Source organism: Gallinula chloropus, assembly GCF_964237585.1.
Source record: "Gallinula chloropus genome assembly, chromosome: 1".
Lineage (NCBI taxonomy): Eukaryota > Metazoa > Chordata > Aves > Gruiformes > Rallidae > Gallinula > Gallinula chloropus.
In genome coordinates, this window is record NC_140085.1 from 23882917 (window position 1) to 23899571 (window position 16655).

The 16655-nt window shown below is 45.6% G+C and overlaps 1 protein-coding gene across 1 annotated transcript in view; it reads right to left on the reverse strand.

Annotated features, from left to right (window-relative positions):
• Window positions 1-3294: 3294 nt before the first annotated feature.
• Window positions 3295-16655, reverse strand: part of STAB2 (stabilin 2) — a gene marked incomplete at both ends in the record, with an annotated part of 80221 nt that continues 66860 nt past the window's right edge. Inside the window, 13 exons of the mRNA XM_084268150.1 lie at window positions 3295-3345; window positions 3970-4089; window positions 4479-4607; window positions 6875-6982; window positions 8949-9107; window positions 9922-10041; window positions 10667-10773; window positions 11008-11173; window positions 12248-12381; window positions 12708-12849; window positions 13868-14061; window positions 14713-14820; window positions 15214-15318. Of these exons, the coding sequence (XP_084124276.1) occupies window positions 3295-3345; window positions 3970-4089; window positions 4479-4607; window positions 6875-6982; window positions 8949-9107; window positions 9922-10041; window positions 10667-10773; window positions 11008-11173; window positions 12248-12381; window positions 12708-12849; window positions 13868-14061; window positions 14713-14820; window positions 15214-15318 (1643 nt within the window). The remainder of the gene's footprint in view (window positions 3346-3969; window positions 4090-4478; window positions 4608-6874; window positions 6983-8948; window positions 9108-9921; window positions 10042-10666; window positions 10774-11007; window positions 11174-12247; window positions 12382-12707; window positions 12850-13867; window positions 14062-14712; window positions 14821-15213; window positions 15319-16655) is intronic.

Genomic DNA, 16655 nt, shown 5'->3' on the forward strand with positions numbered 1-16655 from the left:
GAATTGAAAGAAAAATTAAGAAATGAGAGAAAATGAAACCCAGAGTGTTCTGATGGCATTTTTTTAGCTCAAAGCTTGATTGGCGCTGGTGGACAGTTTGCATCAAAAGAAATAAATTTGGTGGTGCAATTTTGAAGTTTTACTGAATTCCTGAAGTTGCAGGTAACGCACAAACTCTGGGTAGCATGTATGTTCCAAAGATTTGAGCTGAAAAATGTCTATTTTGCACAAGGAAAACATCTGTTGATGTGTTTCCTCCAACAGGCACTTTATAGAACTGCTTTATAGTTGTTCTTAAGTAAGGATGCTTTCCTTTCGCAGCATCCAAAAGAAACTTTTTTTTTAACTGGTGCTCCCCCCAGCCATTTTAGAAGGCATAATATAATGAATGTTTTTCAAATTTTAGTTATTCAAGGCTCAGTTTTTAAAAGCATATCATTAACAAAATGCATAGTATTTGATACTCTTCACATGACTTTGGGATATTGATCCCTCACGTCCTATCGTGATTGTCAGGCAAACAAACTTTTGGTGACCAGAAGTTTCTTTTGTTTTTCTTCTGTTTTTTTACCCCATCTGTATCCTGTGCAGGTCCCTATATTGAATTTCAGATGCAGGAACATTCATGTCTTTAAAAGCATGTTTGCCAAGTAAAGAATGTATTCTGATCCCACCTGCGCCGTTCCAGAAGCAGGTTTCCTGTGTGCTTGGACTCAGCCCTTGGCCCTCAGCAATGGGTATAGGTTTCACGTTCCTGGTTCTTTTTGTGCTTCTGGTCAAACTTGACGTGTGACACTCTTGAGGTGTGTGAGTGTGTGTACTTCAAGCAAATGAATTTACTTGAAATGAGTCAGTTCACCTTACTCTTCCAGAAAATAAATCAGGTGAAGTTTTGCAGGAGGATAGTTTGGCTTTTTTAGGAGACACAGTGGCAGAAATACTCAGCGTAGCTTGGCAGTGAAATGTGGGGGTAGAAGTATCCCCAGTTTGCCTTCAGGTCCTTTTGCTAATGCTTGCCTAGAACCGAACTTGGTGTTACACATGCACGGCACTGCTCATGCTCCAGAGGTTGCAATGTGTTGTTTAAGAAACCCCACCAAAACAACCCCCCAAGCCACTCTACGTTCTCTGTATTCCTACCAGCAAACAGTATTACTGTGTTATTCAGTTTTGCGTTATGGAATTTAATAATTTCTGTTGTTTGGAGCTCTGTGACCTGTATTTGTTTAAACCTGTCTAGGAGTCAGTTTGCCTGATGTTCCTGTGTTACGCAGGAACAGTTTAATTAGGTTGGATGACGTTATCCATGTAATACACACTTTTGTTTCAAGATGACTTTTCTCCTCTCTCCTTTCCTTTCTCTTAACCTAGAAATCAGACTTCTGTATAAATCTATGTTGCAACAGCCAGCTGAACTAAAATCATGTCTATATTGCATGACTTCTGGAAATAAACAACACTGCATGAAAATAAGATAATTATGGGAAGGTTATGTTCCTTTAAAACAACCTGACTGTATAGAATATAAATTCAAGTGGGAATTTTGAAATGTATTATTTATTTTTCAGCGTTAGAATGCTTTTCTTTAACTTTCAAAAATGTCTTGCATTTTTGTAATGATTTCAGCATTACTTATTTTACCCTTGTTCTGTTACTGACTTGAAAGAGATTTTCGAGCGTGTTTAAAGGGCAGCGTCTCTTTACATTCATTTTGGGACTGTAGTGCATTTGAATGCCAAAGCAAAAAGAAATCCTCCTCCTGTTCTATCAAAGACATGCAAGAGAACAGTCTGTCAGTAAAAGAAGAGTTTAATGAACTGTGATACACTTTTTTTCTTTGTGGTAAAAATATTTAATGATTATTACAAAAATAAATGCTTGTGCTTTATCTTCTGGTCCCTATGAGAATGTTTTGGGTGACTGGGGAGAAGGGAAGATCATGAGCAGTATTATTTGCAAAACCCTGTGGGGAAAACTCCCCTAAATGTTTGTGTGTGTTTATGTGTGTTTGTTCCAACTTTTTTAACTACAGGTAAAAAGAAGTTGGGGGCAGAGGGAAGGACTTAGGACTTAGTCTAAGTCCTGTTCTGTCCCCTTCACCCAGGCACATTCACACATCGGATTCTTTGGGTTGTGCTTGCAGGCTGTGTGAACAGCCCTGGATTTGCCTGTGTATCTTGTTTTGATAGGAGGAAGCCTGGGGTTGCTCTTGGAGGTCACCAGTGCTTTTCTTTAGAGACCTTTTCCCTCCTGCCCACCTCTCAAATGTGGTAGACACCGGGAAGAGCTTATCATCAGGCAGTGTTACTGTTACCAGGCAAGAAAATCTTCCTTTTCTGGCTGCTTTGTGGTTTCTGCAGCGTTCTCACAACTTCACTATGCTATTCGATTTTTGAGGAGAGGAAATAAAAGTGAATCAGCCTTCACTGTACTAATAGTGTGGCAAAAATTGGAGCTGTTGTTGCCATGTGTCAGTTGAAAGCGAATGTTAACGTGCCTGGTAAAAATACAGTGTATGAGCAAGCGGGTAGCTCCTGTTCCCCGTAGGCCCAGAAATCTGCATGTAGACAATGAGCCAGGCAAGCCCCTAACCTTCATTGTCCTCTTTCCACAGAAATGGCTCAAGAACTGATGGCTACTTTAAGACTCTCATGATCTCTGAATCTTGACAAGGCTGCTACGGTTACTGCTTCTCTTTGTACAGTGAGGGGAGGGAAACAAAACACCCTCAACTTGGAGGAAAGACAGAAAACCTGAGTGGGCAAGCTGGGTAGACAGAACGGCTGCCTTCCCTGCTGCTGCAGTTTTTACAAGAAAGCACACTAGCAAAAGATCCTCTGAGGTTAAAAATACGGATTTAACACATTCTGCTTCAGTCTTGTGTGCTGTAGCTGAGCCAAAATGGAAGCCTAGTGCTGGAATACTACCAGCTTTAGGGTATTAGCCAAGTTAGTGGTGTGTTTGAGGCCATTTTGAAGTCGGCAAAGAAGGGTTAAAGCAGCTGGGTGGCAGGGTAGTGAAAGTCTTAGACAATTCTCAGCGAAAAGCATCTTTGCTTCTGGGCAGGTTAGCTGAGACTCAGGTTTGCTTTTAGCAATAACGCTCAGATACAGCCACTGCTGCTTCTGAGGTTGGGAACTCTGTGAACTCTCTCGGCTGCATCTTCAACACAGCTGTGCTCTTCTGATTTTTAATTTGTGATGAGAATTTATTCCCTGACATGGGCAGGCCCTGTTTTTCCCAGTAAGCGTAAATAGAAAAGTATTTTATAATTGGCTGGTGCCAAATTGAGTTTTAATTCTGATCATGAGGACCACTCATCATAAGCTGCTGGTCATCTGAATCCTAGAAAACAGAAGAAAAATTAAAATCAGACTTGACCATTGTGCTAAGAAAGTGAAAGCACCTTTTTGCAAATTTGGGCACAGAGGTGGCAGGGTTTGCCCCTGACAGTTTTTGCACCAAGCAAGTCACCTTACTGGATGCAAAAACTGTCTTGCTAAACTGGACCATGGAGGCTATTCAGATATTCTGGCTTTACTCAGCCTCTCCTTCCCTGTTTCCTAGCCCCCTTTCCCGTTACGTTTCTTTGCGGAGTGCTGGCACAGCATTTGGCTGAGTTTGCAGTGAAGAGGAGGGAAGACAAAACTGGAAGGCTCGTTAAGTTTGTGTAGACATGTCACTGGCATCCAGCAGCATTTGAGTCCACTTTAATTCGTCTCTCTGAAGGTAGGCTGCAGCCTCACTAGTGGCTACTTGAGATACAGCTGTGGGCTGCAGCCCCAGTTTTTGTGCAAGTGAGGCCACCCAGTTTCTAGAAGTGGTGAGACAGAAAATCCAGGAACTCCAACGGTGTTTTCCCAAACTTTTTTTTTTTTTTTGGCAAATAAATGTTTCCCTTCCATAAAGGAGCCCTGAGTTTAGTTGTGCCTCTGGCTGAAGTCACAACAAAAAACCCTGAGCACTTACCGAGAAAAGATCGTAAGTAGGTTCTGGTGGAGTCAGCCCAGAAGAACTTTCATATGAGGGGTTGGTGATGTTTGAAGGCCGGGACTTGTCCAGTGATGTTACGTCAGCATCATCTTTTGACTACACAAAATCACACAAAGCTGCTTAGAATCTATCCTGCTCCTGCAGTGCATGAAGTGGGGCACTTCAGCTCCCTGACCAACTGGTGCAGTGTCATGACTGAACTGGCTTTATCACCTGTATCAGCGTCTGTGAGAGGAGGAGCCCCCCGGGCGCCCTGGAGGGAAAGGTGTGGGGGAGCAGTAGGCAAACGTCAGCTCATGCCCAAGACAAGTGTGAGTCTTCCCTGCTTTTTCCATGTCCTTATCTGAATCATTCATGTGGGAAGCGACCGGGAATGTTTCTAGCTTAATAAAATCCAAGTGGAAATTAGAGGATGTGTGTTTGGGAGGTGTGGTGGGTCTGGGGAAACGGTGTCCCCCTGCTTCGTGTTCCTGTCTGTTGCCTACCTTGAAGTGCTGGAAGCTTGTGTTGCTCTTCTTGAACCTGAGGTAAGAATATCCGATAAAAGCCACAATTCCCATCACCAGGCAGATGCCAAAGAATATTCCTGTCCCGGTACTGGCATGGAGATGAGCCTAGAAGCAAGAGAAGGTGGTGAGCAAGCTATGGGGTGGGCACTGGTCCCCTTCCAGCAGCTGAGCACCTGCAGTGTCCCTCTGAGAGGTGTCCTAGTCCTGGACTGCTACTGTGCTCAAGTTTCCTGGTGCATGATCCCAAGAGGCAGTTAGGTATGGCCCTTTGATGGCAATTGCACATTAATTTTTCCCAGTGTACTGTATGCTGGCTGTAGTACAGTTTCATCTTGTTTGTGTTTCTGAAGTTACAGAGCACATGTAAGTGAGCTGTGTTTTTGAAGCAGCAACAGAGGCTTATGATGAGGCTGAAACCTCACTGGCCAGAGGAGAAGTAGTGGATACTGAATTCCCCACAGAAAACTGTACTACGAACCAATAGAGGGCTTTGAGTGGGTTCAAGCTTGCTCCCTGCTGCTTTGTTTGCTGGGGAGGTGTTGGTTACTGCCAGCTCTTGGCAGCCACACCAGCCTCAGCTCCACTTAACAGGGCTCAAACCCACCTCCATCCGAGATGAGGCACATCCACCCCCTTGCTGGTTAGAGGGACACCCAGACTGTGCTGAGGGGGAAGGACCAAAAAAAATTCCCGTGGGTTCTGGGTTTAAGCTAAAGAGGAGAAATGCCACCAGATGCCAACTTTGGTTGGTGTTCTGCAGCTCTGTGCCCTGGCAGACTGATATCATGAAGATGACTGGCAGTTTTGGGGTGATGATAAGTTTGAGGGATCCTTGGGTACACAGCCACTTGGGCTGCAGTCTCCCCAAAGCACTGTGCTCTTTGCTGGCAGTTGGGGAGGTGAAGAAAGGTCTGGAAATGGGTAGGATATCCATATGCCCTTACTCTTGTTTTCCCATGCGATGCCCTAGCTCTGTGGCCTCCTGCCTAGACAAATTACCCTGGCAAAACAATCACATTGTTGGTTTAATAGATATGTTCTCTTAATTTATCTTTATTAAGAAAGCAAAATTATTTACATGGTGCAGCTGGACAGCTGAATACTAGAAAACATTGGGTTGGCCTCCAGCATGTGCGAGGTATTATAAAAACCGTAATATCATGCTGCTGTAGATTGACAGAAATTGCCTCTTATTTTGGATAATTTTCAGGGAGTAATTTACGCTTTTACCCGAGTGTGTCATTTCCTACTTCTGAGGATTGTAGGCTGCAAGAGGGGGTTTTGTGAATTGAGATTGTGCAGGTGTATTATTGATCTCCTAGGAACAAGAAGGCTGGTTTGTAAAGGAGAAAGGGTTGCTCAGAACAAAATGAGATGAAAAATAGGGTTGATCTTGTGGACCGAGGAAGCAGCTGGTTAGCCCCTTCCAAAATCCAAACTGGGATGGGTGGGATGTGAATGTGAGGTCTCTTCCAGCTCATGGAGAGAAGGATCAGCAGGAGTTACCCCAAAAGAAAGGAAGTTCTTCAGGTTAAGTAAGTGGTGAGTCTTCTTGCAAGGTCACCTAGAGCTTGTGTTGGGTTGTCACAGGGTCCCCTGTGTGGAACAGAGCTGGGGAGTGCTAACGCTGTACGTCTGAACACTTACTTTGTCGAGGAAAACATCTTGTACTGGCAAAAGGTGCTCGCTGTGCACCTCTCCCAGGGGCAGCAGGGATCACTCTGTGAAACATCCCAGTTCTGCTGCAGTTGGACAAAATGTTTTTCCTCCCTTTCCTACAAAGCAGTAAGCTTTGCTGGTGGGCAATCAACAGAACAATGGTCCTGCCTCCCTGATGCTGGGCCCAGAGCCATTTTGATTCCAGTTTGAAGCAGCACAGCTGCTACCACAACTTGCCTCCAGGGAGACAGTACCCCTTTCTGAACTGCACTGTTCTGCCATGCACCACTTGTTTGGTCTTTCTAAGGGGAGAGGGAATTAGATAACTGGGACCATTGAGGGAATTCACACTGGCAAAAAATACCCCATTTCAAAACACCTTGCTGGCTTGGATAGGAATGACCTCAAAGCCAAGAGTAAAGTGTTTTCCTTAGAAGCTTGGAATATCTTCTTGAAAGAAATGAAATTAAGTTTTAAAAAACTTCCATTCCAAGATACGTGGGAAGAACTTGTTCAGACAGAAATGTTTTGAATGAGCTTCACCAGCACCTTGTTCTCAACCTCTAATTTTCTTTCAAAGTAACCTTTTAAACTGAAACTGCCCATGTATGAGAGGGAAACTGGGAATACATAAATATCAGCAATGAGTTTGGGATGATATAAGCTGCATCTGCCTCCCTCTTCCCCAAAAAATTAAATTACTATGTACTTACAGGCGCTGGTGGGGCCTTTAAAGGCTCTGAAATGACATGGATTATCCCGTTGGAAGCGATTATGTCCCACTCAACAATAGCACTTCTGTCCACGTATCTGATCACACTCTGTCAGGAAAAAGAGCGATGAGAGCCAAGCTTTGACCTCCCTCCCCTTAGGACTGAAATAAATCTTGAGTAGCCATTGTCATTACCTGCATATCGCCTGCAGCCATTTCTGTATCCCTCTAAAAAAAAAAGAAGGGGGGGAAGGTGTGTGTTGTGATGCTTGTGCAATTCGGAGTGCTGTTGTGGCTGCTTTCTGTGCTGAGAATGCCACTTGTACCGAGTGCTGGCTCCAGAGAGCTGGGTCAGCACTGATGGGGACCTGCTGCCCGTGGATTATTTGGTGGCCTAGCGTTGGTTGGTGAGCTGGAAGGTGGTCCCGTTGCCAGCTCATCAGGATGGGAGAAGGGAGAGGGACAGGTTCATTTATTTCCATCCCAACCATTGACTGCTTCAAGCTGATCCTGAGTCTCCCCAGCATTTTAGGAAGATGGGTTCAGGGGTGTCTGTGCTATTGCAAACTCTGCTCTAAAATGCATCCCAGCAAAATGGTTTCTCCTTGGCGAGCAGAACCAGAAGCTGCTGGTGGTATGCTGCTGCTGGAGCACAGGGTGAGCTTCTGTGCCCAGAGAGGAAGGGGCTCAGCTGTGGTGACACCACAGAGCAGTGTGGGAGTTACACTGTGGTCTCCTTCTTCACCCCTGTGCTACCCTCACAAGGCCCTGGGGAAAGCTCGTGGGCTCCAACCTGGTGTGCTGGGACAGGCTTGGATGCGAGGACCATGTGTGGAAAGTGGGTGCCACCTCTCCTTCCCACCCTGGCACCCTGAAAACCGTTACTGCAGCCAGAGGAACTGGGGGCTGGCTCAGGTCCTCCAGGGAAGAAGAGGAGCTACAAATTTCCAACCAGCTTTGAAGGGCAAGAGAAAAATCGGTGTTAATGCTCTCAGAGCATGCCCCCCTCCCGCCTGCAGCTTTTGAAGAAAGGAAAATTTTTTAAAGGAGAATCTTTTCTAACTCAAATACCAGATCAAAGTAATCCAAAAGAGCTCCTGGCATGCTGATGACTGATACAGGTAAGTCTCGTCTCTCACAAGGGTACACTTTGTACTGCAAACCCAGTAATCACATTAACAAGGTGTTTAAAAAAATATAAATGATAATTCTCATGCCAAAGGAGTTTCTCCTAAAGGGGGAATAAGGAAGGGAGCAAAGGCACCAGTCATCATTTGTGCATCTCTTCCTGCAGGACCTATTTCCTTCTTGTTGGTGTCTGTGAAGATCTCCTGTGTTTGTCTTGTTGGACACTCAACATCCCTTGGGCCCAGTGCCATTCTCTTGAGCACATGCTAGCTTTAAGTCTACAGATGCAGAGTTTCTTATTTTCTTATTCAGGTATACTGCATCACCCTCACCAGAGCCACAGCCTTGGTCTCAAGGGACTGTTGTCACAGAGATAATGTAAAATGCTCATGCAGTGAATATTTTGTTAGTAAAAAAGAAAAAAAGAGAAAAGTTGGGTGTTTTCAAAGAATATGTTCCTCTAAAGTGTCAAAGGATACTTTCTACCTGCAAAAAGGAGAGCAATTTTTGCATTTAAAATCTACTGAAATAGTAATTTAAAAAAAGCAAACTTGCTTTAGGTCTGAGCAAGGATCTGCTTGCCTCTCCAGCCTGTCCCAGAAAGTTACCAAGAAACTTGACAAATGCCAACACCTTTCCTCTCATCTCTCCTGCCTATCCATCTCTCCCACACTCCTTCCAGGCTGCTCTCAGGTTGAATCAAGTCTGCATCCCCATCCTGACATTTCTGCTGGCCACATGAACAGCTTCCTCTGAGTTAGTCAGGTCAGGGCTTGGCCATCTGCAGACTCATAAATGTGCAGTTTGCCAGCCCCTGTCTTGCAGCCTCTGGGTAGGAAAGTGCTTTTGGAAGTCAGCATCTCATTGCTGCCCCCTATACCCTTACCAAATTGCTTTTCCACGGGGGCGGATAAAGCATGAAGATGGGAGATGTATTAAATAGGTACCTGTTCGGTAGTGGGACCTTGATGTTCCTGGCTCTTGGCGTTTGTAACGAGGAGTTTTTCCCCCAAGTGAGTCAGAAGGCTGGTTCCGTTGGTCAAGTCCTCATAAAACATTATGCTGGTGTTAAATAAATGATACTCGATGTCTCGCCCGGAAAGTGTCTGCAAGTGAGAGGAAAATACAGGGACTGTTAACTGATCTCATGAATCCTCTGGATTTACCAGTAGGTTAAGTGCCCATGACCTTCCTTGCTGTAGCACATGCAATATGGAGTAGGGGCTGTTGGGAAATCTGGATGGGAATAGTGGGATCTTCTGTACCTGCTGGGTTCTGATAGCTGCCTGCAGCTCCTTGATTCTGGTAGGACCAAGGATTTCACTCTTTTTGTATGATGACCCAAAGTAATGAGCCTTACAGATATTCCAAACAGCTTGAAGATGTAAACCAGGGCATAAACCCATAGGAATTGTTTGATGGAAAGGAGGAAGAGAGGAAGGGAGGGAGGGAGGGAGGGAGGGAGGGAGGGAGGGAGGGAGGGAGGGAGGGAGGGAAGGAAGGATAAGCACAGAACTGTAGCTAGGAACAGATGCCTTTGATGTATCTGTGGGAAGTACCAAAGGTGCACACTGCTTTCTTCAAACAACTGTGCTTGATGTTAATAAGCCACAGAAGGCTTAATCCCAGGCAGACTCCTTTATAATGGGGTAACTAAAATACCTGATGACAAAGTCTCTGTAGTGACTTGAACACTTGATAACCTTCCATGCCCTATGACAGAAAAGCAATGGAAACGATGAACTGTTTCTTCTCTCAGAAGCACAGTTTAAACTACGTGGGGTTACACTGAAGTCGTGTCATACTAAGCTGTTTGGTTTGGATTTTTAAACTTGAATTTCACTAGGATACAGAAACCCACAATGGCTGGTTAAACAGTGTCATTGAAATGAGGAAGGAATAAAAGAAAACCACCCTGACCTCATTTTCCCTTAACCCGCTGTCGTTTGGAGCAAAGAGAGTGGCGTGCACCGACAGGTCCGTAAGGTATCGCAGGAACTCTCTCCCCTTCCTGGAGCTGTTGGAGTAAGCCATGATGTCCTAGGCAGAAACAAAATCCAGCTTTACTACAGAGCAATTGTGTGCTCCTGTGCAGGGAGCTGAAAGGATGAGACCAAATAAATAATGATAAAGAAGCTTTCTGTTACTGGCTGTGAACCATCTCTGGAGTGAGGTGACAAAGGAATGTATTCAAGACCCAGTTCTAGCTGCTGATTTCATGGGCACATCTTAAACTGACTTGCAGGAGCTGGGCCCTTGTCTGTGAGGCTACATATAATATACATATAATGCCTGCCTGAGCAGTGGCAAGAAAGGGCCCCTTTTAAATGATGTGCTTCTCTCCAGCAGTAATTCAATAGTTACAAAGCATGGTGCTCTGTGTGACACTTAAAAAGTCAGGAGTGGTTGTGCACAGTGTGTTTAAGCTAAAACTGCAGCACCAGTTTATTTCCAAGCAAGTTTAGAAACCTGAAACCTCTTTGGAGCGAGTCATTAAAAAACCAGTTCTGATCTCGACAGTGTAGAGTTCGACTTCAGCTCGGACTTTAGATGTGCTTTGCTGGTGCACGGCTGTCACCTGCACTTGCTGCGCTAGTAAAGCAAACCCTGCGATACAACCCAGCAGCAGAGCCTGCTTCACCCCGCTCCCCTGACCCAGCCGTACCGACAAGAAGTTTGTCAGCGTTGGGAAGGACATCAGCACTTGCAGCAAGTTCCCGCTGCAGGAGGAGCCGTCCCCCACGTAGCCCGTCTTGCAGGTGCAGTTCACCTCTGTAAGGTACAAGCAGAGAGAGCCGCGTGGGCAGACACCCTTCGCTGGAAGGCTTTAGGCTGTCCTGTGCCTGGAAAACAGCTTGCAGGCAGCAGATTATTATTATTTATTTAAGTTAAAAAGAGCCAGAGTCTCTTGCAGCATTATCTAGCAGCCTGGGGCTGACTAAAGGAATCTAAATCCAGGCTGCTGCTCTGCTTTGTGCGAAGGGATGCCGCAGAGGACCCTCTTACCTTTCTCTCTGTAGCAGAAGACATCCCAGGTTTCACTCAGGTTGACTCTTCTCCCATAGTCCACGATGCCAACGTGCCCGGAGCCGCAGTTTGGGGAGGAGAAGGCAGTTGGATAGCCCACTCTTTCACCATCAAGCCACCCAGCAGCACATAGGTGGTACTTTGCCTGCAGCCAGCACAGCCATAAGGGAAAGAACACAGAGGAGAGAGCTGGGTGGGGGGACTGGGGCACTGTGGAGGAAACGGACAACCCCCTTAGGGCTCTCAGGCAGCACCCAACCCACCAGCTCTCTTTCTGAGGGTCTGAGCATGCTCTGTCTGTCCCACAGCCTGCTCTGTGCTGAGATTCGGGCCCAGGGGATGCAGAGGGGGGTGCTCCCAAAAGTCAGTGGCTCCTCATATGGGCCAAGGGAGTCTTTCCCAGGAAAAGCTTCCCTGACCCAAAGCTAGACAGGATCAGAGGTGGGTGTGGAAGCCAATGGGAGTGTGTGATCCCATTATGTACCAGTCCACCTTTTGAAAGAAGGCAACAGCTCTGCACAGAAAATAAACCCCAGGAGCACTGGAGCCAGACCTACCACCAACTTTGCTCCTTTGAGGGAAATATTTAGACTACAGGACGCAGAGGACATGTGGCTTCAGCTGTAATCTGCATCTCCTCTGGCAACAGAAGGAGGTTAATGTGCTGGCTGGGATCCAGTCTCACATTTTGCTAAAGGTGTCTCTAAACAGTGAGCATCTTTTTTCCTTCCACAGATGGGAAGGATACAGAGAAGCACAGCCAGTCTGACCCATACTGCTAAAAAAAAGTTTCATAAATCCAAGATGTGATGCTCATCCCACTGATTCCAGCCATGTGTTGTCTGTAACACACTCTGGAAAAATAGTATGGAAATGGCTCTACTAAGTTAACAGCCTTTGGGGAAAAAAGTCCTGGAGCCTTACATAAAAAGAAACAATCCAAGCATAATTCTGAAGTGTACATTTCTTTAAGAAGTGAAAATATCTCTGTAAGTGCCTTTATCATCTCACCCCAAGGTCACTGGAAACAAGAACCTGGCACCTGGTTTCAGGGCTGTGTGAGCAGGCATGAAACCAATGAACAGTCTGTAAACTGCTCTCTGGGGCACAGGGGAAGGAAAACAAAGAAAATGAAGTTTATTAGCACAGAGCAGCCTCTCCATTTAAGCTGTGGTTAGGTCTGCTCTGGGGGTCTCCTCCTGCAGTGAGGCTACCTCACCTTCTGCGCATACAGCAGCTGGTTGTACGTAGCAATGGTGGCTGACTCATTGGCACAGGCCTCCTTCGCCTTCTCGTAAGTCATTTTGTACTGCCCTTGTGGGGACCGCAAATGGAAAACCCCAACCGTGGTATCTGCAAAGAGAGAGAAGGACCAGCTCTTCCTGAGGGGGTTTCTATGTCTGGATGCAGTCAATTGTGCCTGTGAATTATGTGAACTTCAGTTAGGAGAGACTGGTCCCTTACAGGTAATATTCCTACGTATTGCCCTCAGTTGATGCTTCATAAACCCAGGATTGTAAAGTATTTCAGCACACTCAAATCACATTGTTTCAGGGGGGGTGATATGTAGAGGACTGGGTGAGCTTAGAGACATGAGGAACCTGGCCACTGCTTTCACTGCAGTGGCAGAGGGATGAGGATGCCCCTGTCCTTTGCTGTGCGTGGTGGGCCACCCTTACCTTGGAAGTGGAGATCGGCACAGTCAGCATCGGGGTGGCACTGCCCGTTGTCCTGCAGGCAGCGGTCAAGAGGAAGCTGCATCACTGAGCAGTTCAGCCCATCACCGATATAGTTATTTTTACACCTGCACTGGCGTTTGTCCTGGTCAGAGAGAGAATAAAAAAGGCCAAGACAAGTAACGAACTGACATGAAAGTGGTATTTCAAGCAACATTCCTAACTGTTGGAAAAATGTCACTTGATGTAGCCAGGAATGGACAAACAGGAAAGTTGCCACTAACAACTGTGATTCAAGAGGCCACAGACTCTGATTCTGACATTTATTCTAAGCAAAACATTTACACATGTGCTTGAATGCTTCACTGACTGAACAGCGAAGTGTAACTCCATCCACGAAGCATGTATTGGAGAATTATCTGACAGATAACTAACAAAAATAGGTGGCAAACAAATCGAAAAGATATTTAAATGACTGGGCACAGGAGCATGAAAGGGATTTTCTGCACCGCTCCTAATAAACTGAGGAATATGAAATAAGTAGCAGTTGGTGACACCCAGGGATTGTGATGGTTGGCAGCTGGAACGGATTAGTGACAAGGCTTTTCTACATAGCTCCTGGAAGACACATCAGGCAAACCACCAAAATGGAATGGACAGATGATCCCAAAAGCAGCAGGACAAATGCTGGATCGAGTCATCGGCACAAGTTTTCCTCAACAACTTTGACTGTGCGTGCCAAGGAATTTGTATCACATGGCTGCAGAGCTTTTTAGGCTGTTGAGTCTGGCCAATGAACAAGTGACACTATTCTCCCAACCACCCCTAGGTTTAGCTGTCAAAATATATTCCGTTTCAATCCAACAAACTCCTACTGCAAATAGGGATACCCAGTTAAGGAGAGCTAAGAAGGGGACAGAAAAATTACACATGCAAAATATCCCATCTTTCCCTAGGGCACAGATGTCAAACTGTTTCTCACCCTGCAGCTGAAAGGATACTGAACTGGTGTGGGAAGTAGGCTGGAGCTATGTAAAGGTTGTTTTGGAAAATGGGGACTTGGAGAGGTATGGCCTGTGATCCAGCCAGAGAAAAGACTTCTGGTGGCACCAGGAAGAAATGCCTCAGATTTCCCTGCTAGTGACTGAAATCATTCCACTTACAGGTCCTATGACAATGCAAAGAGCATGCTCATGGCAGCCTCCGTTGAACCCATCGGCACAAGGATTTATCGGAAGGCACGTAAAGCCGTCTCCCTTGTATCCTTTCTGGCAGCTACAGAAGACTTTCACCCCAAGTTGTGTGCATTCAGCTGCCTTGTGGCACCCACCGTTGTTTGGTTTGCAAAGGTCCGCTGCTGCATGGGGGGAAAGACAACGGGTGAGTAAAGTTTGCTTTTAAAGAGGATGTTCTTCACAAAACCAAACCACATCCAGATTTTCAAGACACACTAAGAATACTAGAACATTGTTTGAGTTTCCTGAGGCATTTCTGGCCATGTGCAAAGGCTATCCTTCAGGGTTCTGAAGCCCTTGTCAGTATATTCTTGATTCAAGAGACATGGAACCACTCCTCAGAGATTCTGCTTTGCCTTTTGGTGGCCCAAGAGAGTTGCTTTTCTGGGGACTCTGCTCTGTTTAGGGTGACTTCAGAGCATGTACCTAGCACAGAAAAGATGACTGCATCTGCAGTGATTTTCCTGGAGAACTGTTTTAGTGCCTAATGTCATTCAAGAAAATCTTGAAACACTGCTGAAAACCCTGTGGTCTCCAAAACCTGATGGAAGCACACTTCTTGCTCACAGTCCTTGTAATGCCTTGTGAAGCCAGCCATGTACTTCAGGCACAACCCGACCTGTATATATCCTAAATTTGTTATGCTCATGGCACTGTGGACATTGTTAGGCTTGATAGCCAACTTTTTATACCAGATGGTAACTCCACGCAAATGCATGTGCAAGAGGGGATGACCTGCTTTCTTCTAGCAGTCTGTTCTAGAGGGAGCTCACCTGTGCATGTGAGCCCATCACCATTGTAAAGTGGCTTGCACTGACACGTGTTGTTCTCCATGCAGACGGCGTCAGCAGAGCAGCTTGGGGAGCACACTGGCTGCAGAGCTGTGGGGAAGGCAAAACAGCTAGGATAAAGATGCTATTTAGATCTTGATGCCCTTGTTTCATGTAGAAAGAAAAGCCCTCACACCACTCTTGTGAACTGTAAAAACCTGTAAGAACCTTGTTTTTGGACTGCTCAGCTTTCAGGTGTTACCTTCCCTCATGTAGCCGAAGGCCCCTCTACAGGGGAGGTGAGCTCTTGTATTCCCATTTCACAAAAGAGGAGACAGGGAGGTGACATGTCCAGACCCCAGAGCACAGTCCCTTTTCCTCCAGTGAGGGCTTCTGATGTTATTAACCCTTTCACTCTTTTCTTTACACAAACCCTCTGGTGAATTGCAAGTGCTATCAACCCGCGGCTCCACGCGATAGTGCCTGGTGAGAGGAGGCAGAGACCTAGTTTGGTTTCACACAGCCGGCCAGTCCATCCTGTTTCACAGAAACACCGCCCCGTTCCTGAATGTCCTTCGTCACACTGCCCATTGGTCTTGCACTGGCAGGCTGCAAAAGGAACGCAGAGTGATCACTTACAGAGATGCCTTGGGGAAACAGGAAAGTCTTTCCCTACAGAAACACCACCTACACTGCCAGTTTAGGTACAGTATTAATTACATAAATTATTTAGATAAGTTTAACCTCATGGCTTTTCACCACAGGGCCAGTCAAGCAGTGGGTTAGATTGTCCAAAGTGGTCAGGCAATTTCCATCCTTGGAGGTTTGAAAGCCCGGATGCGAACCTGGTTTGAGCTCAGAGCTGACCCTGCTTTGAGCAGGGGCCTGGACCTGAGACATCCTGAAGTCCCTCCCAGCCTCAATTATCCTGTGATCCTATGATTTTTATAACTGACATTCATTTATTTGTTGTACCTCTGGAAATGAAAATGAGTATTGATCTGCTCTGTGACTGCATAGTGACCTTCATAAATACCTGTGTTGGGAAGGAATTAATGGCTGAGTTGAAGAGCCAGCCTGATTCTATCCTAATGTGGAGCAGCTGCTGCTTGTGGGGAAGCCTTTTGGCCAGAGAGAAGGAAGGTGGATAGAGAGAGTTTGCTTGCTGCTTGGGAAAAGGTCTGACAGAGAGAGGAACCCAAATGTAAGGTTAGTGACCTTTGCTGTAAAACATGGATGATTTATATATATATATATATTTAGCTTTGTAGATAGTTTTATGACTAATAGCTTCTGAATTCCTTTTATCCATGGGATGTTGCCCCTTGTGTCCTGTAAGATGAAGGTTTAGTTTATTTGGGACTTTTTTTCTTTCCCCCTGCTCTTTGGACTCTGCAATAACCTGCTGAGACCTTCTTGAGGAATTATTGGTGGCTCTCTGTTTTATAATGTAATGAAGTAGTGCTCTTTTTCTTCCTGAAATATTGTTGCTCAAAGAGGAAAATGATGTGGGACTGGGGACATAGATTTTCAAAGACCTGATCATCCTGAAAAGGAATTTCACCCTCTGGTTATCTATTTTTTGGCTGAGATAATTACACATTAAAGAGAAGGGGCTATAAAACTTTTTTTTTTCTTTTAGATGACACTATCTGGGTCAGGCTGTTGTTTACAATAAAACTGATAAATTGCAGGCAAGCATACTCTTGAGTACTGGGATCCAGGCCTAGTGTTTGGCCTTTACCCCAAGGGTATCGAGGTTTAAACCCCACTGTTATGTACATCGTGAACATTACAGGAGCACACAGCTAGGCTGGAAGGGTTAATGCTGTAGCTTCCCATCAGAAGGCTTTATGTTGGTGAAAACATGGTTAAAGGGTGATATTGATCCTGGTTCCACCTAGTTTACATATAAAACCACAATGAAATGGATTTTGTGAGCAATT